Source organism: Mytilus galloprovincialis, chromosome 12, assembly GCF_965363235.1.
Source record: "Mytilus galloprovincialis chromosome 12, xbMytGall1.hap1.1, whole genome shotgun sequence".
NCBI classification, from domain to species: Eukaryota; Metazoa; Mollusca; class Bivalvia; order Mytilida; family Mytilidae; genus Mytilus; species Mytilus galloprovincialis.
In genome coordinates this window covers 48,834,886-48,859,833 of record NC_134849.1, presented here as the reverse complement: position 1 = coordinate 48,859,833, position 24,948 = coordinate 48,834,886, and the positions used below count along the sequence as shown (strand labels likewise).

At 34.3% G+C, this 24,948-nt stretch overlaps 1 protein-coding gene across 1 annotated transcript in view; it reads right to left on the bottom strand.

Moving 5' to 3' along the window:
* Nucleotides 1-773: 773 nt before the first annotated feature.
* Nucleotides 774-24,948, bottom strand: part of LOC143055404 (prolyl 4-hydroxylase subunit alpha-1-like) — a 42,406-nt gene continuing 18,231 nt past the window's right edge. Inside the window, exons 6-12 of the mRNA XM_076228540.1 lie at nucleotides 24,032-24,102; nucleotides 21,634-21,748; nucleotides 14,868-14,918; nucleotides 13,555-13,641; nucleotides 12,360-12,428; nucleotides 3,992-4,098; nucleotides 774-940 (exon numbers count right to left, since the gene is read on the bottom strand). Coding sequence (XP_076084655.1) covers nucleotides 901-940; nucleotides 3,992-4,098; nucleotides 12,360-12,428; nucleotides 13,555-13,641; nucleotides 14,868-14,918; nucleotides 21,634-21,748; nucleotides 24,032-24,102 — 540 coding nt within the window. The 3' untranslated portion in view covers nucleotides 774-900. The remainder of the gene's footprint in view (nucleotides 941-3,991; nucleotides 4,099-12,359; nucleotides 12,429-13,554; nucleotides 13,642-14,867; nucleotides 14,919-21,633; nucleotides 21,749-24,031; nucleotides 24,103-24,948) is intronic.

The window sequence follows — 24,948 nt, the reverse complement described above, 5'->3', positions numbered from 1 at the left end:
GTTGTTTCACTAAAAAGAATGGCAAATGTTGATACAAGTACAAGAAAATGCCTGTTGGTACCAAGTCAGGAATATGACAGTTATCAATTTTTTTGATGTGTTTGAGCTTTTTGTTTTGCCTTTTGTTAAGGGACTTTCCGTTTTGAGTTCGGTATTTTTGTGATTTTGATTTTTTAGAATATTTCTCTTGTTCAGATTAATTGATTGACAAACATATTGGTTATGTTTAGAGAATGTGTGAATTGCGATAAACAATCGGCATTCCAATGGGAACCAACTGTGATTCCTATCTTCCAATCTTGTTCATGTATTTTTCTTGGGCTGACTTCACATACGAACTTTTCTTTAAGTTGGAGCGATAAAAAAGGTATTTAACAGTTTTCTTTAACTTCACTTTATTCCGCTATATAAACGATATTCTCTCACTAAATAATTCCAACATTTGGTGACTATATTGAATGCGTCTATTCCATTGAATTTACATAAAGAGTACAAAATCTACAGTTAATTCTGTCTCATATCTTGACTTACATCCAGAACACGACGAGTTCCTTGTATGGAGCAGGATCTGCTTACCCTTCCATAATTCAACCCGGTTTTTGATGGGTTTCACGTTGCAGTCTTAAGTGTTCAATTTTATGCTGTTTGTCTTTCTGGTTGTTTTCTGGGTTTTTTTGTCATTGCATTGTTAGTTAATTTTGGCCTGATATTTCTTTCGTCTCTCTTTTATTATATAATTAGATCTCAAAGTTTAAAAAAAACATGATTTGTATTTCTTTATTTTATATTTTTTAATAACCGTAGATTGTAAAACTAATTAGGATAAAAAGTCGTTAAATGAAAGTTTAAAAAATAATCTTCTAATGTACTGTTGCATTGAAATGAAGTTTGCATGGACGTCTAAACATTTGCCCTTCTTCGCGAATCCACTTGGTACAAACTGAAAAAAGAATTGCATTTGAAAAAATAAACTTAGTAAACTAAACAGTATTTTGACCTAACTTTGGAAACGTTTTGAAAATAGAATTCAATTTGTCTTATTTAATATGTAGTTTTAAATGTATCATAATTTATATGTATTAAGTTTACAGAATATTTTGTGTTATAATTTATTTTTATATGTATGTATATGAGAATATTTTGTGTTATCATTTAGTTTTTATGTGTATGTATACGAGAATATTTTGTGTTATCATTTAGTTTTATATGTATGTATATGAAAATATGTTGTGTTATCATTTATTTGTATATGTAAAGTAATATTGATACAATGATCTTATTTTAATCAACAGCTTCGTCAACAATTTTAAATGGTTTATCTCAATGATAGGCTGATTATTACAAGAAATTTTAATTTTAATAAGACACACACCACTAATTGTAGGCCAAATATCTTTATATGTTTATTGTGTTTTATTTCTGGCATTTATGGGGCGGTGCCTAATTGCCGTTGTTTACTAGTTATCGGAATTTTGATTAAACCGAGTGCTTCAAATGCAATATATACCAACATTTTTTACTTCACTTTTCATTAAATTGTTTCATTATCTAAATTTATTATTAAAAAAGGATTCTTCAAGGGTCACCAGTCATTCACCTTTTAATTGATACATAAATTAACCCTGTATATTCTCTATAGTTTTGTTTTGAGCGTGTACTACTTTGCAAGATATATTTTTTTTGACCGGGTGGTGTTACATCTAAGTTTACACCCCAGCTCCTTTGTTCTAACAGGGGTGATCTGAGCCGGATCACCCCTACCAGATCACCCCAGTTTGAGTTTCTTTGTTATGCATGCTTTCCTTTGTTCTGTAACATTTTGGCGGGAATGTCAAATCCACTATAAAACTTATAATTAATTATACGGAAAAGATTATCTATCAGAATTCACGTAGAAAAAATCCAGTGTAAATGCTGGGATTCGAACTCAAGACCTTTAGCATATCAAGCCACGACACATACCACTACACCAGGACGACTTGATACGAAATAATAGTAATTTGACATACTTAAAGGAAGCAAGATCTTTTTATAAGTGGGGCGAGTTGTCAGACCTTTATTCAGTGGGGTTTTAACCTTTTTCGTTAATTAGTGAGTTTTCAGACTGATTGTTCAATTTGATTTTACACTTTTTCAAAGTATGGCAAGTCGGTAAACAAGAGTGGGACGATATTTTTATAAAGTGGCGATATAGTGTGGGCCGATTGGCAAGTGGGGCGAGTTGACATTGTTTAATATCTACTCATCGTGTTTGGGGGTCAAAAAGGGTATACATCATATAGTAATATATAAAGTATATTGTTATGGTTGTGTGGCGTTCTAAACTAGATTTTATGAATTGTAAATGGTTTTTCGTCTAATCTAAAACAGCTGGGATGTAAAATAGTTATCCCAGTCGGACTTGGTGTGTCAGTGCCAGAGGGTGATCTTACACTGATACACCAAGTCCGAATGGGCTAACTATTTTACATCCCAGCTGTTTTAGATTAGACGAAAAACCATTTACCATTCATAAAATCTAGTTTAGAACGCCACACAACCATTATAACATACTTTATATATTACTATATGATGTATACCCTTAATGACCTCCGAACACGATGAGTAGATATCAAATAATGTCAACTCGCGCCACTGGCGAATCGGCCCACACTACATCGCCACTTTATAAAAAAAATGCCAAACTCTTGTTTACCGACTCGCCCTAATTTTAAAAAGTGTAAAATCAAATTGAACAAACAGTCTGAAAACTCACTTATTAACGAAAAGGGTTTAAACCTCACTGAATACAGGTCTGCCAACTCGCCCCACTTATAAAAATATCTTGCTTCCTTGCTTAAGTTATTAAATTAATGATAGTTCGTATTCAGTCGGCCTGGTGTAGTGGAATGTGTTGTGGCTTGATATGCTAAAGGTCTTGAGTTCGAATCCCAGCAAATACACTGGATTTTTTCTACGTGAATTTTGATAGATAGTCTTTTCCGTATAATTAATTATAAGTTTTATAGTGGATTTGGCATTCCCAAAATGTTACAGAACAAAGGAAAGCATGCATAACAAAGAAACTCACACTGGGGTGATCTGTAAGAACAAAGGAGCTGGGATGTAAACCTGAGTATTTACCCTTTATAAACTTTATTTACTGCCAAGTCTAATATATATCACGATGTGCTCCGTCGTTTGTATTGCATTTGTACGCGTAAGTGTATATTGATTTTCTAATATAACTTAATGGCTTTATTATAAAATTCACAGTTATGGCGTGAGCGTCAGTATGCACAAATCGGTGAGATGAGTGTTTACTCCATATTTAAGACCTCTTTGTGACCTTTCGATGAAGAACAGTAGAAAAGCGCTGCCTTTTTTTGTGTTTCTTTTGCTGTGCATTCACTGATTGTTTTTGTCATGTCCTTTCTTGTTCTACTAAATGTAGCAGTAGTCTTTTTAAAACATCAAACACATGAGTCAGAACTTGCTCGTTCAGATAATAATTTTGATACGGACGTATTTCATATATTTGTTTTATTTTTCATTTTTCATTATCTTTTCTCTTATGTTTGTTAAGTTTGATAAACTTTTATTTATATATATTAGATAGTTTGTAATTGCTGTATTAGAAGGAATAAAATCAGCAATATTTCAAATACTGAAAGATATAAATGCATTTTCTTCATCGACTTCCAATTATAGTTCAACGACACAAATTTGTTTGCAAAATTTTAGCCAAAATCAATGATATAACCAGTGGCGGATCCAGGGGGGGGGGGTTCCGGTTGTTGGACCCCCCTTTTTTGGCCGATTAATGCATTTGAATGGGAGCATATAGGTAGAACCCCCCTTTACTCTGGGTTGGGAACCCCCCCTTTTTTAAATGGTTGGATCCGCCACTGATATAACCCCTTTACTGTTCCTTGACCCTAAGTGTAATACATGTAACTTCACGTTGACCTTAAGTTGTTAACATCAGACGTTTCATTAAATATACGCATACATAAGCTTACTCCATTTTGATCCTAACAACACAGGACAGCCTCCATGAAGAACACGTTCATCTACCTCTCCATTTGGAAAAATATTATACCAAAAAGCAGCAGATCCCTAAAATAATGAATTTAAAAAAAAAGCTAGTATTGATCTTATCTTTTACTTTTCTGTAGCAAAACTATTTTGATTCTTTGGTCTTTCGATCATGTCTGGACGGTGATGCCATTAACATTGATTTGTAACTTGATACACTACCATGTGTCTCTTCGTAACCATGTTGGATTTTTATTTTTATGCTATCTCACTTGTCAACATATTTTAAATATATAATTTGTTTTACGAACAAAAGTAGACTAATGACATTCTACGACTATTATTTTTAATATTTCACAGAAACACTCTATCAACAAACCCATTCGTGCTCCTTTTGGTATTCGTATGGATAACCTAATGTTTTGATGCAATGATTTGTCTCGTCCTCATCGATTTTCAAAATTTAGACATAAGTTTACACCGTCACCTTTAGTTTTCCTTAATGATTTTCCTTCATTAGGCATCATAAAATCAAAGTATGTTTCATATAAACCATTTATGTGTCCCCCTTGTACATATTAAACTTGCTAAATAACGCTTCGTCGGTGACCTGTCACTCAAACTAACGGAAGTGAAATTAGAATGAAGCTTGTTATTTTTCAATATTTTTTTATTAGTGGTAGATGACGTCAAAATACTATGTTTTCCAAACTTCACTTTATTTTACATGACCTTTATGCTGCAGATAACCACAGACATTTTCCATATTTTACAGCCTGTACTCATTCCTCGATTGTGACATCACCGAATGCGACTTAAAAGTGATATTGTGATACCCATGAGGGACACAAAGGTATAGGTAGTACAATAGGAACTGACTTTCAAGTGATATTACGATAGCCATGAGGGACACAAAGGTACAGGTAGTACAGTAGGAACTGACTTTCAAGTGAAATTGCGATAGCCATTAGGGACACAAAGGTACAGGTAGAAAGTAGGAACTGACTATCAAGTGATATTGCGATAGCCATGAGGGACACAAAGATATAGGTAGTACAATAGGAACTGACTTTCAAGTGATATTGCGATAGCAATGAAGGACACAAAGGTATAAGTAGTACAATAGAAATTGACTTCCAAGTGATATTGCGATAGCCATGAGGGACACAAAGGTACAGGTAGTACAATAGCAACTGACTTTCAAGTGATATTGAGATAGCCATGAGGGACACAAAGGTACAGGTAGTACAATAGGAACTGACTTTCAAGTGATATGTGATAGCCATGAGGGACATAAATGTACAGGTAGTACAATAGGAATTGACTTTCAAGTGATATTGTGATAGTCATGAGGGACACAACGGTACAGGTAGTGCGGTAGGAATTGACTTTCAAGTGATATTGCGATAGCCATGAGGGACAAAAAGGTACACGTAGTACAAATAAGAACTGACTTTCAAGTGATATGTGATAGCCATGAGGGACATAAAGGTACAGGTAGTACAATAGGAACTGACTTTCAAGTGATATTGTGATAGCCATTAGGGACACAAAGGAACAGGTAGTACAGTAGGAACTGACTTTCAAGTGATATGTGATAACCATGAGGGACATAAAGGTACAGATAGTACAATGGGAACTGACTTTCAAGTGATATTATGATAGTCATGAGTGACACAAAGGTACAGGTAGTACAATAGGAATTGACTTCCAAGTGATATAGTGATAGCCATGAGGGACACAAAGGTACAGGTAGTACAATAGGAACTGACTTTCAAGTGATATTGAGATAGCCATGAGGGACACGAAGGTACAGGTAGTACAATAGGAACTGGCTTTCAAGTTATATTGTGATAGACATGAGGGACACAAAGGTACAGTTAGTACAATAGGAACTGACTTTCAAGTGATATTGCGATAGCCATGAGGGACACAAAGATAAATGGAGTACAATAGGAACTGACTTTCAAGTGATATTGCGATAGCCATGAAGGACACAAATGTATAAGTAGTACAATAGGAATTGACTTTCAAGTGATATTGCGATAGCCATGAGGGACACAAAGGTACAGGTAGTACAATAGCAACTGACTTTCAAGTGATATTGAGATAGCCATGGGGGACACAAAGGTACAGGTAGTACAATAGGAACTTACTTTCAAGTGATATGTGATAGCCATGAGGGACATAAATGTACAGGTAGTACAATAGGAATTGACTTTCAAGTGATATTGTGATAGTCATGAGGGACACAAAGGTACAGGTAGTACAGTAGGAATTGACTTTCAAGTGATATTGCGATAGCCATGAGGGACACAAAGGTACACGTAGTACAAATAAGAACTGACTTTCAAGTGATATATGATAGCCATGAGGGACATAAAGGTACAGGTAGTACAATAGGAACTGACTTTCAAGTGATATTGTGATAGAAATTAGGGACACAAAGGTACAGGTAGTACAGTAGGAACTGACTTTCAAGTGATATAGCGATAGCCATGAGGGACACAAAGGTACAGGTAGTACAGTAGGAACTGACTTTCAAGTGATATTGCGATAGCCATGAGGGACAAAAAGGTACAGGTAGTACAGTGGGAACTGACTTTCAAGTGATATTGTGATAGCCATGAGGGACAAAAAGGTACAGGTTGTACAATAGGAACTGACTTTCAAGTGATATTGCGCTAGCTATAAGCGACACGAAGATACAGGTAGAAAGTAGGAACTGACTATCAAGTGATATTGCGATAGCCATGAGGGACACAAAGATATAGGTAGTACAATAGGAACTGACTTTCAAGTGATATTGCGATAGCCATGAAGGACACAAAGGTATAAGTAGTACAATAGAAATTGACTTCCAAGTGATATTGCGATAGCCATGAGGGACACAAAGGTACAGGTAGTACAATAGCAACTGACTTTCAAGTGATATTGAGATAGCCATGAGGGACACAAAGGTACAGGTAGTACAATAGGAACTGACTTTCAAGTGATATGTGATAGCCATGAGGGACATAAATGTACAGGTAGTACAATAGGAATTGACTTTCAAGTGATATTGTGATAGTCATGAGGGACACAACGGTACAGGTAGTGCGGTAGGAATTGACTTTCAAGTGATATTGCGATAGCCATGAGGGACAAAAAGGTACACGTAGTACAAATAAGAACTGACTTTCAAGTGATATGTGATAGCCATGAGGGACATAAAGGTACAGGTAGTACAATAGGAACTGACTTTCAAGTGATATTGTGATAGCCATTAGGGACACAAAGGAACAGGTAGTACAGTAGGAACTGACTTTCAAGTGATATGTGATAACCATGAGGGACATAAAGGTACAGATAGTACAATGGGAACTGACTTTCAAGTGATATTATGATAGTCATGAGTGACACAAAGGTACAGGTAGTACAATAGGAATTGACTTCCAAGTGATATAGTGATAGCCATGAGGGACACAAAGGTACAGGTAGTACAATAGGAACTGACTTTCAAGTGATATTGAGATAGCCATGAGGGACACGAAGGTACAGGTAGTACAATAGGAACTGGCTTTCAAGTTATATTGTGATAGACATGAGGGACACAAAGGTACAGTTAGTACAATAGGAACTGACTTTCAAGTGATATTGCGATAGCCATGAGGGACACAAAGATAAATGGAGTACAATAGGAACTGACTTTCAAGTGATATTGCGATAGCCATGAAGGACACAAATGTATAAGTAGTACAATAGGAATTGACTTTCAAGTGATATTGCGATAGCCATGAGGGACACAAAGGTACAGGTAGTACAATAGCAACTGACTTTCAAGTGATATTGAGATAGCCATGGGGGACACAAAGGTACAGGTAGTACAATAGGAACTTACTTTCAAGTGATATGTGATAGCCATGAGGGACATAAATGTACAGGTAGTACAATAGGAATTGACTTTCAAGTGATATTGTGATAGTCATGAGGGACACAAAGGTACAGGTAGTACAGTAGGAATTGACTTTCAAGTGATATTGCGATAGCCATGAGGGACACAAAGGTACACGTAGTACAAATAAGAACTGACTTTCAAGTGATATATGATAGCCATGAGGGACATAAAGGTACAGGTAGTACAATAGGAACTGACTTTCAAGTGATATTGTGATAGAAATTAGGGACACAAAGGTACAGGTAGTACAGTAGGAACTGACTTTCAAGTGATATAGCGATAGCCATGAGGGACACAAAGGTACAGGTAGTACAGTAGGAACTGACTTTCAAGTGATATTGCGATAGCCATGAGGGACAAAAAGGTACAGGTAGTACAGTGGGAACTGACTTTCAAGTGATATTGTGATAGCCATGAGGGACAAAAAGGTACAGGTTGTACAATAGGAACTGACTTTCAAGTGATATTGCGCTAGCTATAAGCGACACGAAGATACAGGTAGAAAGTAGGAACTGACTATCAAGTGATATTGCGATAGCCATGAGGGACACAAAGATATAGGTAGTACAATAGGAACTGACTTTCAAGTGATATTGCGATAGCCATGAAGGACACAAAGGTATAAGTAGTACAATAGAAATTGACTTCCAAGTGATATTGCGATAGCCATGAGGGACACAAAGGTACAGGTAGTACAATAGCAACTGACTTTCAAGTGATATTGAGATAGCCATGAGGGACACAAAGGTACAGGTAGTACAATAGGAACTGACTTTCAAGTGATATGTGATAGCCATGAGGGACATAAATGTACAGGTAGTACAATAGGAATTGACTTTCAAGTGATATTGTGATAGTCATGAGGGACACAAAGGTACAGGTAGTGCGGTAGGAATTGACTTTCAAGTGATATTGCGATAGCCATGAGGGACACAAAGGTACACGTAGTACAAATAAGAACTGACTTTCAAGTGATATGTGATAGCCATGAGGGACATAAAGGTACAGGTAGTACAATAGGAACTGACTTTCAAGTGATATTGTGATAGCCATTAGGGACACAAATGATCAGGTAGTACAGTAGGAACTGACTTTCAAGTGATATGTGATAACCATGAGGGACATAAAGGTACAGATAGTACAATGGGAACTGACTTCCAATTGATATTGCGATAGCCATGAAGGACACAAAGGTATAAGTAGTACAATAGGAATTGACTTTCAAGTGATATTGCGATAGCCATGAGGGACACAAAGGTACAGGTAGTACAATAGCAACTGACTTTCAAGTGATATTGAGATAGCCATGAGGGACACAAAGGTACAGGTAGTACAATAGGAACTTACTTTCAAGTGATATGTGATAGCCATGAGGGACATAAATGTACAGGTAGTACAATAGGAATTGACTTTCAAGTGATATTGTGATAGTCATGAGGGACACACAGGTACAGGTAGTACAGTAGGAATTGACTTTCAAGTGATATTGCGATAGCCATGAGGGACACAAAGTTACACGTAGTACAAATAAGAACTGACTTTCAAGTGATATATGATAGCCATGAGGGACATAAAGGTACAGGTAGTACAATAGGAACTGACTTTCAAGTGATATTGTGATAGCCATTAGGGACACAAAGGTACAGGTAGTATAGTAGGAACTGACTTTCAAGTGATATTATGATAGTCATGAGGGACACGAAGGTACAGGTAGTACAATAGGAACTGGCTTTCAAGTGATATAGCGATAGCCATGAGGGACACAAAGGTACAGTTAGTACAATAGGAACTGACTTTCAAGTGATATGTGACAGCCATGAGGGACACAAAGGTACAGATAATACAATAGGAACTGACTTTCAAGTGATATGTGATAGTCATGAGGGACAAAAAGGTACAGGTAGTACAATAGGAACTGACTTTCAAGTGATATTGAGATAGCCATGAGGGACACGAAGGTACAGGTAGTACAATAGGAACTGGCTTTCAAGTTATATTGTGATAGACATGAGGGACACAAACGTACAGGAAGTACAGTAGGAACTGACTTTCAAGTGATATGTGATAGCCATGAGGGACATAAATGTACAGGTAGTACAATAGGAATTAACTTTCAAGTGATATTGTGATTGTCATGAGGGACACAAAGGTACAGGTAGTACAGTAGGAATTGACTTTCAAGTGATATTGTGATAGCCATGAGGGACACAAAGGTACACGTAGTACAAATAAGAACTGACTTTTAAGTGATATTGTGATAGTCATAAGCGACACGTAGGTACAGGTACTACAATAGGAACTGACTTTCAAGTGATATTGTGATAGCCATGAGGGACACAAAGGTACAGGTAGTACAGTAGGAACTGACTTTCAAGTGATATAGCGATAGCCATGAGGGACATACAGGTAGAGGTAGTACAGTAGGAACTGACTTTCAAGTGATATTGAGATAGCCATGAGGGACACGAAGGTACAAGTAGGACAGTAGGAACTGACTTTCAAGTTATATTGGGATAGACATGAGGGACACAAAGGTACAGGTAGTACAATAGGAACTCACTTTCAAGTGATATTGCGATAGCCATGAGGGACACAAAGGTACAAGTAGTCCAGTAGGAATTGACTTTCAAGTGATATTATGATAGTCATGAGGGACAAAAAGTTACAGGTAGTACAGTAGGAATTGACTTTCAATTGATATTGCGATAGCCATGAGGGACACAAAGGTACACGTAGTACAAATAAGAACTGACTTTCAAGTGATATTGTGATAGTCATGAGGGACACAAAGGTACAATAGGAACTGACTTTCAAGTGATATGGGACAGCCATGAGGGACACAATGATACAGATAATACAATAGGAACTGACTTTCAAGTGATATTGCGATAGCCATGAGGGACACAAAGGTACAGGTAGTACAGTAGGAACTGACTTTCAAGTGATATGTGATAGCCATGAGGGACACAAAGGTACAGGTAGTACAGTAGGAACTGACTTTCAAGTGATATATGATAGCCATGAGGGACAAAAAGGTACAGGTAGTACAGTAGGAACTGACTTTCAAGTGATATGTGATAGCCATGAGGGACAAAAAGGTACAGGTAGTACAGTAGGAACTGACTTTAAAGTGATATAGCGATAGCCATGAGGGACACAAAGGTACAGGTAGTACAGTAGGAACTGACTTTCAAGTGATATTGCGATAGCCATGAGGGACAAAAAGGTACAGGTAGTACAGTAGGAACTGACTTTCAAGTGATATTGTGATAGCCATGAGGGACAAAAAGGTACAGGTTGTACAATAGGAACTGACTTTCAAGTGATATTGCGCTAGCTATAAGCGACACGAAGATACAGATAGTACAGTAGGAACTGACTTTCAAGTGATATTGTCTAGACATTATGAACTGCCTGCAATTTGGATGCATCGGAGTAAAAACGTAAAATAACAAAAAAACAGAACTCCCAAGAAAAATTAAAAACGGAGAGTTCCTTACTAAATGGCAAAATCAAAGCTCAAACACATCAAACGAATGGAAATAAATGCAATATTTCTGAATTGGTAAAAGCATTTCCATATATAGAAAATGGTAAATTAAACCTTGTTTCGCAGCTAGCCTAACCTATGACTTACAGTCGCATAAAATTCAATAATATTATTGTTTTCGAGTTTTTGCTCATCGACCCAGTATTAAAATAGTTATCAAAGGTACCAGGATTATAATTTAGTAGGCCAGACGCCCGTTTCGTCTACATAAGACTCATCAGTAACGCTCATATCAAAATATTTATAAGGCCAAACAAGTACAAAGTTGTAGAGCATTGAGGATCCAAAATTCCAAAAAAAAGTTGTGCCAAATACGGCTTAGGTATCTATGCCTGGGATAAGAACATCCTTAGTATTTCGAAAAATTCAAAGTTTTGTAAACAGGAAATTGATAAATATGACCACATTATTGATATTCACGTCAACACAGAAGTGTTGACTACTAGGCTGGTGATACCCTCAGGGAAGAAACGTCCACCAGCACTGGCATCGACCCAGTGGTTTAAATAGTTATCAAAGGTACCAGGATTATAATTAAGTACGCCAGAAGCGCGTTTCGTCTACATAAGACTCATCAGTGACGCTCATATAAACTCAATGCTAAACAGAGGGAGCAAACAAATATTCTTTAGTCTTTTAAATAATACAAATACGGAAGATACTGATTATATATTGACGTCTTTATTGTGTAAGTATACAAGATGTCATTAATCATTATTGTGTTCGTAGATTAGAGCGCAAAATATCTGTAAAATAATCTAAACACAGAACATAAAATTGAGAATGGAATGTTGATTTAAAAACTGCAAAACCGTTGTGAATAAAATAATTATATATAAAAAAGTTCAGACGTACCTTTGTTACCGGTATTCTCGTATTGATTCTAGGGAAAATCGTAGCACCTCCTGCCCTAACGTCATTTAACTAGAAAGATATTAATCAAATAAGACTATAAAGTATAATTATGTATTTTAAAGACAATTCTATATTTAATCTTTTTTTACTGACCTATCTATGTAGGTGACACATGACTAGACTTGACGAAGAATAAATTTTCACCGGTGAAAATACTAACTTCTAAGCAAAGACCGACGCTCATAAACTCGGGAATCAATCCATGCCATCACCGGTATTTTGTGGGGTCTTTTTCTTCGTCACTGATCGTTTATGCGGACTATTTCGTACTGTGACGTCACGATATAGACAGTGTCAGTTTCTATTGTAATCGACAGCGTTCAAGGACACACCTTTTTGGGGTTTACACCCAAAGACCCAAAACAGGATAAAGAAATGGATAGACGCTGAAAATATACAAACTAATTTTTTTATGTAAAAAGTCGAAAGTGGAAACGAAAACACTTTTTGAAAAAATCTACTATAAGACTTATTCAAACTTTAATTGCATTTCCCCCAGGTTAATATTTTGGGAATTTATTATCAATATCTACCAGAAAAGAAATTCAAAGAACTGCTAATTATTTCAAAGGCAAATTCAATTTAAACGTTTTATCAGTTTTATTTTAAAGATATATTAACAGTCTTCAAGTGCTTAAAATTGTTGCTGTTTATTCTGAACTTATCATGCGGATATAAATGCAGGCTATTACTTTTACCTAGTTTCTTACTATAGTTACTGTTAAAATACCATAACTAATATTAAATGCAGGAATTCAGGAATGTCCGGAGAGCCGACAACCTTGCTTCGGAATTTGGTGTGAATACATCTTATCGCTATTTGTCCGCCATTACTGGACGACATCACACAGGTTCCAGTAAATTTTACGGGAACCTGTGTGACGTTATTTAGTGATAATGAAATAAATTTCTAGATAAAATTTCTTATTTCCAAGTGCCTAGTAAATGCTTTTCCCTTCAATCTACTGCAGTTTGTATGTTCTGTTTTGTTTGGGTATTTTTGTTCTATTTAAGCAGATTGTTAATATTATAGCCAATGAAATTCACAATACATTTTTACTGAGCCAGCAGATGAAATCAACAACTTTAGCTAAGCAGTTGTTTTGCAAATGGATAATGAATATAGATACTTTACATAGAACATCCATGTAGCGATTCTATCCCCAGATCCTTTAACGAATTTAGCATCAGACTGTACTGGCTGCCGCCATATAGGATTATGCTGAAATCAATAATGATGGAAATGACAATTTGTTTTTTTTTAAGGAATGACTGTAATATTTTTCGGCCTATGAAGAAATAACATCAAAAATGTAGTGCACACTGAATAACCCGCGTAGCGTGTTTTTTTTTAAGTGTGCACCATATTATTGATATTATTTCGAATAGACAGAAACAATATTATTACAGTCATTCCTTATAATTATAAATTCCATTTTGAACCGGCGTAAATAAAATTAAAACGTTAATGACGTCACGGTCACATGACAAAATTATGTCTATGAGATGAAAAATAAAACACTGTCCGCCAATCAAGAAGACGCGTTACATCTAAAATTAAATTATTATTTTAAGTATAACAATTAAACCTTTGCGTCACAATAGTATCCAACATTGTGAAAATAAATTCAGTCAAAGGCATAAAGGACTAGATTGCAATATTTGGGACTTTTCAATGTAGAATGAAATTAAGAATGGAAGTTGGGAATGTGCCATTCAACAACCCGACCAAACAGCAGAAAACAACCAAAAGCCACCAATGGGTCTTCAACACAGCGAGAAAATCCCACACCCAGAAACACAAAATGAGACATAACAAAGAGATGTGTGATAGTTCGGGCAGTTGAACTGTGGATACATTTTCTTGTAGTTGTCTCGAATAGCAAAAGAACAATGGCGATATATCTTCAAATGAAAAACTTTAGAACAATAGATAATGTGATAGAACGGCATATTCATGTATTTGTAAGTTACATAATATACTTAAACGCGCGTCAAAATATTCATGTGAAAAAGTGTCAATGTACACACTAGTGAAGATAAGCGATTTATTTCACTCGATTAGTTACTGAAATATATTTCACTTGATGGCACGATAAAGATGAATTAAACACAATATGAAATAAAATTCAGTTCGTTGTACGTTTATGAATATTCATGGCATGTGACATTTGTTTGCACTTGAAACCCGTGCGATCATCTTTCTGATCCTCGACTTTCGCTATAGCCTAGAGAAGAGACACGTGTATTCACGGATGATTTAATGTGAATTTGTAATTGTAATTATGATATTAGTGTTATGTTTGTATTTGATGCATACATGTAATATATAGAATTGAAGGTTATAGCGAGTAGCACACCTACACTATGTCGTTTGTTCTATGTTAAGGCCATAGAATATAATTGCTTTATATTCGGACGAACGTAGTAAGTGAGAATTTAACTTACTAAATTGTCGAGATGAGGTTTAAAGTATCCACCGATTCCATAGTTTGCAACCTGAAATATAAGTTTAGCGAAAGCTACTTATACAGATAGATACCGGCAATTTACACCTACCTAATTCAGAGAAAAAGAAAACACAAAATGTGTTCAAAACAACTGGAGATCATTCAAATATTAAACTACATATATTTAGGTTCAACTGAATCTGAATTTTACTTTTACAACCATTAAAGAACTCGTTTTACGATATTGCGTACTAAATAAATAATGTTAAGTGTTTCATGCTCACTGAAAGTATTTTTGACTCCTGATGATTTATCCTTTTGTTATGCAACACCACAAAACAATTTTACCAACAAGAAAGTTTTGGATGTAATTTTATCGAATGTAGTCGTTACGATCATTTTTTTCATAAATGCTTTAATGCGAAATGCCAAAAAACAATATTAACGACATATGCTTTTTGCTTGGCAAGATTTTTTTCTTTTTTGGAGACGAAAAAGTTGTTTCGTGAAGTGAATGTGTCATTTTCTCACATATCTTAGGCAGACGTATAAGTGACGGGTCCTCCTGACTAAATTATGTTTAATATTCTGAGGAACTGTACTTGCTACTGTTACAGTTATCTCTCCTTGAATTGAGATAAAACATACCAAAAGACCAAACATGTAAAGGTATATTTGCTATTGCCAAATAAAAGGATCACAAATGTCACAAGTTGGATCTTAATTATTAATAAAATACCATACACAAGAGTGCACACGCTGAAATGTCTCGCCTTCTTCAATAATCATTGATATTATGTTAATAGTCCTAAATATAAAGCTTTATTACAACTGTCACATTAAGTAAACATTAACCAAGAAAACTATACATTGACCAATGAACCATGAAAACGAGATCAAGGTCAGATGAACCAAGCCAGACAGGCATGTACAGCTAACAATTCTTCCATACAACACATAAAGTTGAACTATTGCTTATAGTTTAAGAAAAACAGACCAAAACACAAAAACTTAACACTGAGCAACGAACCGTGAAAATGAGGTCAAGGTCAGATAAAACCTGCGCGACTGACATATAGATCATAAAATATTTCCATACACCAAATATAGTTGACATATTGCATATAGTATTAGAAAAAAATACCAAAACTCAAAAACTTAACTTTGACCACTGAACCATGAAACTGAGGTCAAGGCCAGATGACACCTGCCAGCTAGGCATGTACACCTTACAATCATTCCATACACCAAATATAGTAGACTTATTGCATACAGTATAACAAAAGCAGACAATAACACAAGAGCTTAACTTTAACCACTGAACCATGTAAATGAGTTCAAGGTGAGATGACACCTGCCAGTTGGACATGTACACCTTAGAATCGTTCCATACACCAAATATACTAGACCTATTGCTTGTAGTATCTGAGATATGGACTTGACCACCAAAACTTAACCTTGTTCACTGATCCATGAAATCAGGTCGAGGTCAAGTGAAAACTGTCTGACGGGCATGAGGACCTTGCAAGGTGCGCACATACCAAATATAGTTATCCTATTACTTATAATAAGAGAGAATTTAACATTACAAACAATCTTAACTTTTTTCAAGTAGTCACTGATCTATGAAAATGAGGTCAAGGACATTGGACATGTGACTGATGGAAACTTCGTAACATGAGGCATCCATATACAAAGTATGAAGCATCCAGGTCTTCTACCTTCTAAAATATAAAGCTTTTAAGAAGTGAGCTAACGCCGCCGCCGCCGCCGGATCACTATCCCTATGTCGAGCTTTCTGCAACTAAAGTTGCAGGCTCGACAAAAAAACAATGAACTTGCGAAAAAAGTGATTTACCGCAGACAAGAGGTGCACAGATTTTTGAACACCATATCCGGATTTCGTCAATTAATGTCTCTTCATTGATGTCAGGAATCAAAACGGTATTTTGAAGGTCAAGTCATTTACCTCAATTTAGGATAGACTCTTGAGTATTGAGGAGTCGAAATAGGATGAACGGAACATATAAACCCTAATGCAAATATAATGCAAGCCCAAACGAAAAAATATTAACAGGTCTAACTTGAAAACAGCGTTCAAACCTTGTGTTGGATAAAAACAGCAATTTTATACGCGCGAGTGCAAATAAATTTCTTGACAGAGGACTCTAAATACAACACAAACAACATTTTTCAAAATACGAAAAAAGTTAAAAAGTATATTTTAACAATACGCATTTGACTAACTGGTCGAACAACAAATGTTCTTAACCCTGCTGACTGTCATAGGCGATTGCCAAATAAACGGATCACAGATGTTACAAGATGGATCTTAATTATTAATGTAATACCAAACAGAAAACTGTAAACTTGCAGAAAAGATGGTATACACATACACAGGTTGCAAAATATTTTATGTATAATTCGTCTTTATATCAATATACTAGTAGCTAGATCAGAGAAAAAACAGGGGACATTCAAAAGAAATCGAATATTAAGTTACAAAGGCAATTAAAACGGACCTTATCTCGAGGTAAACATTGGCTGTGAATATATCTAGAAGATCGCAAATACATGTATCGAGACGATATTTTCTTAAAATTGTGTAAAACATTTTTGTATCAAAAAAACTTTTATAAAAGTAGTCATCTTTAATTTCTTAATCAGCACAGATAGGCTTTAAATTTATCATATCCACGAAGAGATAATGTTCAGATTAACTGTAAACAGCAAAAATATTCAGCAAAGTCAGATCTACAATTAGGTTTATATGACCAAAATTGACCCCTAAGAAAATAATGCTCTTTATGGACTTTTTACACAATCTGCTTATCATGTTTTATGACTTAAAAAAATCTTCACCTCTGAAACTACTGAACCAAATAAAACAAAACCTAAGCTGAAAGATTATTATGCTATCTAACGTCACGGTACACAAATTGCACCAAGTACCCAAAATACACCTAATCAGCAAAAATAGCAGCGGAAATTTCCTAGAGACTAAAACATTGGTATTTTTATGATTTGATACTATGCACGTCTTTTCACATAGGTAAAACTATTTAGATATACACAAAACATTCACAATATTTATCAACAGATGAAGTGTTTACTGAAAAAGCAGGATGTACGGAAACGTTGCTATGCGACTTTTGGCGATACGAATATAAGCATGGATGCAATAAGGGTACTCCTCATTACAGAATCATTAATGGTTTGGAGGTCAGTTCAGACCAATTTTTCTATGATTCCACCGAAAATATGGTAGCCATTGCTAAAAAAGAACATTGGTTAAAATGCAGTTTTTCATTTATTTCTCAATAACTTAAGCATTCACAGTAAATAAGAAAAGAGGTTAAATTATTTATTAGGCCAGGGTCTTCATGCTCTGAAATTATCAGCCAAATCGAGTATCTTATTTTCAGGTTTTTATCCCTGAATTGATGTTTTAAAAACTATAGACAGCAAAAATGTGTACAGAGTACAATATACAAACGAGTTTAATATATTAATTTAATATAAACCTAAATTGTAAATTGATCCCTGAAGGACAATTTTTCACAATGTTTCATCTAGTTTGCTTATTCACCGTGTAGAACGCCACTTGCGGGGTGTCGGCTATGTTTGACATGGGGTGGCAATTTTGAAGCGACGAAAAAGTAAGAAGGTAAGTTCAAGCATCAAAATTTCTTATTTCTAGAACTCTCAGTACCATATAATGTATTGCACGGCAGGAACCGCAACATAATCTATTTCCTGAAAGCAGAAGCAGTCGTTTTCACTGCTCAGTTTTCTCAAACACCTCGCCCTAGTTTTCCGTGTTTCAGATTTTGAGGCTTTATATGCAAATTTCGGTATAAAAACTATTTTACACAGCTACTCTCCGTATCATTTATATAGAATTGTATTCCTCTCATTGACTTTTACCAAATACCAGTTTCTTAGTTAAAATTCAGATTTTGCGTCGCAAGGGGTAGAGGCTTGTCATAAAAAAAGAATACATTTTCTTATAAATCGATCTCTATCTGATACTTCTTAATTCAAACACACCTACACAAATAGGAACCTAAATGTAACAGAAATTCAACCTAGAAAAACACAGGTTAAATCAAATTCTTCAAATTTTATTCAATTCCGGTTCGTTTAGAGATATGTATATAGTCAGAGTAGACCTTCAAAGTATATATGATATGATAGATGTGTAACAGAAAACGGATAGTTCTAGCTGGGCGATTACGAACGAAATAACTGTCTTGAATCATTTTTTTTTGTAAACCTGTTCCGTTGTATATTGTGTACAAGTCGTTGTTTTCTCATTGACAATTGTAGTATCATCGTCTTCAGGATTACTTGAAGTTGTGTTGTCATTCGCTGAAAAAGATGCCGGTGAGTGTTTCATTGGATAGAGTGTTCTAATCCTTTTAGGAGTAATGGATTTTTGCGGCGTGCACGAGTGCTTTTTAGATGAACCTGGTGATGAACTATGATGCATTTTGGCTGGTGGAGGCTTCAGGCATATCTTATATTGAGGACTATTTTGTGATGTTTTGGTTTATTGAGCCATAGCCTTGACTTTTTTTTACCATGATAGTGACTGAAAAGGAAAAGAAATCGTTTAACAGCTTGAAAACTAAATATTTTAAGCCATTTTTTTTTTACTATGAATGAAATCAAAAGCACATGTTTTATAAGACCAAAAACAGGCAAAATGAAAAACCCTAATTTTGTCATTGTAAAGTAGATGTGAATGAAATCAAAAACATATATTTTATAAGACCAAAAACAGGCAAAATGAAAAATCCTTGTTTTGTCATGGTAAAGTAGATGTGTTTGAAATAAAATGTATCATATGAAGACTAATTTACCAGCAAATATGTATTTTTTTATGACAAGCCTTTACCCCTTGCGACGCAAAATCTGACACCCCGGGCGACACTTTATATTTTGATGAATAACAGTTTTATAACCAATTAATTTTAACTAAGAAACTGGTATTTGGTAAAAGTCAATGAGAGGAATACAATTCTATATAAATGATACGGGGGATGGCTGTGTTAAGTAGTTTTTTATACCGAAATTTGCATATAAAGCCTCAAAATCTGCAACACGGAAAACTAGGGCGAGGTGTTTGAGAAAACTGAGCACTGAAAACGACTGCTTCTGCTTTCAGGAAATAGATTATGTTGCGGTTCCTGCCGTGCAATACATTATATGGTACTGAGAGTTCTAGAAATAAGAAATTTTGATGCTTGAACTTACCTTCTTACTTTTTCGTCGCTTCAAAATTGCCACCCCATGTCAAACATAGCCGACACCCAGCATGTGGCGTTCTACACGGTGTTACTTAAAAAAAACTTTTCTTTAGACACTTCTGAATATATTTTAGCCAAACTTCAAATCGAATGAGTTTCGGAGTTTAGAAAATCAATAATTAAACATTCCCGGAGGTATCTTTACTGATCAAACGTATTTCTAAACAACATTAATCATAGATTTTAAAGAAATTATTTGTTATAATGTGTTATTAGAAATATACATGCACAAACCCGATGTTTTCTGTTCAGATATGGAAAAAATAATGTACATAAAAAAATCAATTTTCAGAGAGTATTTCTAGAGTATTCCGCGATGTCACGTTATAATACCCATTCTTCACATCTAAGTTTTCGAGTACAGCAGTTTGCTCTTGTCATGTAAACATTCAATACAGAATATTGTCTTTTTATGAATATAACCATTCAAAAGTATGTCTGTGCAGGTTTGAAAATTAATGATCAATATTTATATCAAGATTATCCGTTAAAAGATTTCCTAATCTTTTTATACAATTTTAAGAAAAGGTCGTCTCCATTTTCTGTATATGTGTCTGCGGTTTTCTCGATCTATTCACATTTAATGTTTACATTGGGATAAGTTCCGTTTGGATATAAAAAGTAACTTGATTTTTAAAGTGTAAATAATTGATGCAAATCAGTCGATTTCTTTAAAATTATTAGTTATTGGTTCGAATACCTATAGATCCTCCATCATCAAAGCCAAAACATGAAAACTAAACAAAAATGCAGGATAAAATAAAAGAATCAGCAACAAGATTTATATAATCAAATAATTCAAAAAGTAGTTCCTGTACAAAACAGAGAAAGCCTTTATCAATATCACTTTAACTGGGCTTTTTTTCACTTTTACTTGTCTTAATTTTCTAGTTTATGAAATGTCAGGTGTATAACACGTGACCTTCTAAAAGAGCTAAACTAGTATTTTAGGATATCACTTTTAAATGTTTTATGATCCACTACGAGCCCATTTAATTCACTGCTCTGCTATCAATGTTGCAACTCCTGCTTCTTCGAAGTGATGTAAAATCTACGATAATACTAGAAAACAAATCACTCTTATGTTAAGTAGATAGTCTCAGAAAATGAATATACAGGACAGTTGATAAAGAACAATTATATGTTAAACCAAAGATTGATCTATAATATTTTTCAATCCGATTAAACATTTAATTAATTAAACCATTTCAGGAAAAGTTCAAACGTAGCATGCATTGAAGAGTAGTCTTGATTTATCTTCTCGTAATATAATTTTCTAATGACCATTAATTGACTTGTAGTCTTATGTCGTTAGTTTCCTGTCGTGTTGTCACTTACCCTACACCTTCTTCTTCATAATTAGAATTAAAACTATGATAATCGTAATTATATTATTCAAAAGTTTTAAAAAAAATAAGCATTCACATTTTGAGAAAATACAAAAATGCAAACCTGGTAGGATTCAGAACTACTCAAAACATTTCTTTCCGTAGTATCCAACTTAGTGATCATCCCAATCCTTTTAGAAATTCTTCTCGAAATTGCATCTTTTTCGAAAACCCAACCTCTGAAATTTAACATATAAATGAGTCAGATTTAGTGTAACATTATTAGGTAAACATTTGTGTATGTGTGGAAAATAAAGGCAACAAAGACACGATGAAAGGAATAAAAAGAAAAATATGAAAACATAGACAGTTCTATTTTTTAAGATCTTATTATTCAAGTCAATCTTTAAAATCTAAATCTGATTTTTAAGACAAAGAAAATTGTAAAGAAATATGTTTAAGTTCTGACTCAATTAAAATATAAAAATGTTTATCCTAGTATACAATAATTCAAAATTATATTTTTCTTATAGAGTTAAGACTGCATAGTTTTACGATGAACATGGCCTGGCACTGAGTACTGTAAACCATTTTCCCAAAAGCTATTATATTTCATTCATTTATACAAAAATTATTATATTCATTTGACTTGACAATATTGTAATGTAGAAGTATATGATTCGACTGTTCCAACTATTTTTTTTTAAATAGTTATGTGTTGCTTTTGATTATATGATACGATATTACCCCAATGGAAAAGGGTATACAAATAAAGCAACCATTATCCTTAATTAGAAAACAAAATATTAATTAAACAACGAGCAGTTACCGCTATCTTTGTACTATAAAAAATGGACTCGTTGATCTTTTCTGTTGCCCTTGCCAGTATGACGTTTTATGTCATGTCAAAATTAAAAAATAACACTGTTTTTCATAATGTGATAACAATTAACAAGAATACGACGTTCAGATGAGAAAATTTATTGTTAAATACATCATCAAATGCTAAAGATACTGTGTCATGCAAATAAACAAATGTGCGGAATAACAAGGGATTAACAAGGGATTTATTCAAGACCAGTTTTAACGCTCTATACTAGGACGTTTTTAGTAGTTTGCATCTTATAACATCAAATAATATTATCCAGTGGAGTTTAGCATTATCTCAGTGGGTTTCGAGAATATCCTATGAATTTATAAATATAAAGTAACATATTGTTATATGTATGTAAAAATTCTGTTTGGTAATTAACTGAAATTGATTATATGATGGATGACGTATTTTAAAAAAACCTTAAACACATCAAATGAATGGAAAACAACTGTCACATTCCTGACTAGGTACATGCCTTACTTTATATACATGTAGAAAATGGTAAATGAATCCCGGTTTTATAGCTAGGTAAATTTATCAGTTGTATAATAGATGCATTTAACTCCATTATATTGAAAACAATATGTGAGCAAAACAACCAAAATGTAATAGGTAAAACAGTCAGCATTGTGTTGTTATCTTAATCATTATAAAACTAAACATCTTTATCACACAAATAAAAACAAAATGGAATATTCGCTATATAGACAAAGCACATAGCAAAAATGAAAGACAAGAATACAAAAAATGACCATAGCACAATAACAATGGCGGGCTGTACAATTACCGAGCCAAATCAAAGGGATAATACCAAAATTACACAGTAAAGATTGAAAACATACAAAAACAAATAAAAAGAGCACAATAACACGTTATTAGGATAATAAACAACGACCTAGAATCTATTCTTCAAGACCATCATATAGTATTTGTGAAGTTGACACTGATTATTTATCAAAAATATCTTGGTATCTTCCGATAAACTTTCAAGAAAATCACGAGACGTTCTTGACATAACCCTGGTGCGTCAACGTTCTGTGAGACACTGGTGTCATTTTTTAAAAGTCTAAGCGTTGAATACAGAATGCTTTTGGAAATGTATATCCCACATACAGGCAACTTTGTTACATTGCTGCCAATTGTAAGGTTGGAGACTGATATAACAGATTATGTCAAATTCGAGGGAAATATACAATTCAACATTTAACAAAACATTCGATTGTTTTAAATTTGAGGGTCTAAAACACATGTTATTCATCTATAAACGATTACCCTCTACACACTTTATTCGATATTATCAAATTCAGATAGGAGACGCTGTTGGGGAAATCTTTCAAATTAGTATGTAAAATAATTTAAGATATTCGAATCTAATTAGCTCTCTCTCTCTTTGACGTGTAAGGTATACGTTTTTTTCTTTCTAAGTATAGTAGTATTTTGTTGTTAATTAGATAAAGGTCACAAGTTGTCAAGTATAATTCAACATTTATTTAATCATTTGTTGCTCAGCTTACTGTTTTATCCAATTTTTTTTGTATACATTTTTGTTTTTTCGTCGTCCAGGTTTTTTTATGCTTATAATGTCTATGATGTTTTATATAATGTTAGAATATATATCCGGATTTTGCAGTTAGATTATTTTACGTACGTGTAGCTCAGGCGGATTTCTGCGTTAACGTCTTCTTTTCTGCCATAATTTTGCAGTCCAGACCGAATAAACTTGAAAAAAGCAATTGCATTATATTTTTAAAAAACAACACTATCAATTTCATTCGTCTGAAGAATTTTCTTGATATTCCTCAAATCTGATTATTTGAAATCCAAGGATGTATGAGGATCGAAAACGTCGTAAAGCAATCAACGAAAAAATACCTCAAAATAGGCAAATCAATGCCTGAGGGAGTTGAAAACTTTGAGACTTAATCGATAGCAAATAAACTCAACATTTAAAATGTGTAAACCATGCAAGAAAAACATATCAGTAACGCCCGAATAAAAATGCTAAAATGGTCAAACTTTGTGCCATAAATGTCAGTAATTGTACACAGGATGTGTCAAGTAAACACCGATTTAGTACATTAAAATTTAGAACAATATAAATGAACAGACTGAATAAGTTTGCCATGGCATTTATTTACAATTTCACCTTACTCAATTATCAATGATTTCAAACGGTTTCGGCTCATGATGAGGATGTCTATCATTACAAGTAATTATAAAAGCAAATCACACGAGTAAGAGTTAAAAGTTACGCTTTAGCAATTGTGCAAAGTATTTCCCACATATGTTAAACATTGCGCTCCCAAAATTATTGGTTTTTCAACCTTAAATGATAACTATGTTTTCGAAATACTAAGGATTTTCTAATACCAGGTCTACATTATCTTAGCCGTATTTTGCACCACTTTTTGGATTTTGGGGTATTCGATGTTCTTCAACTTTATACTTGTTTGGATTTCTAACTATTTTGAACTGAGAACCATTGATGAGTTCTATGTAGATTGAACGCGCGTCTTGCGTATGAAATTATAAACATCGTACCTTTGATAATTCTTTTCATGATAC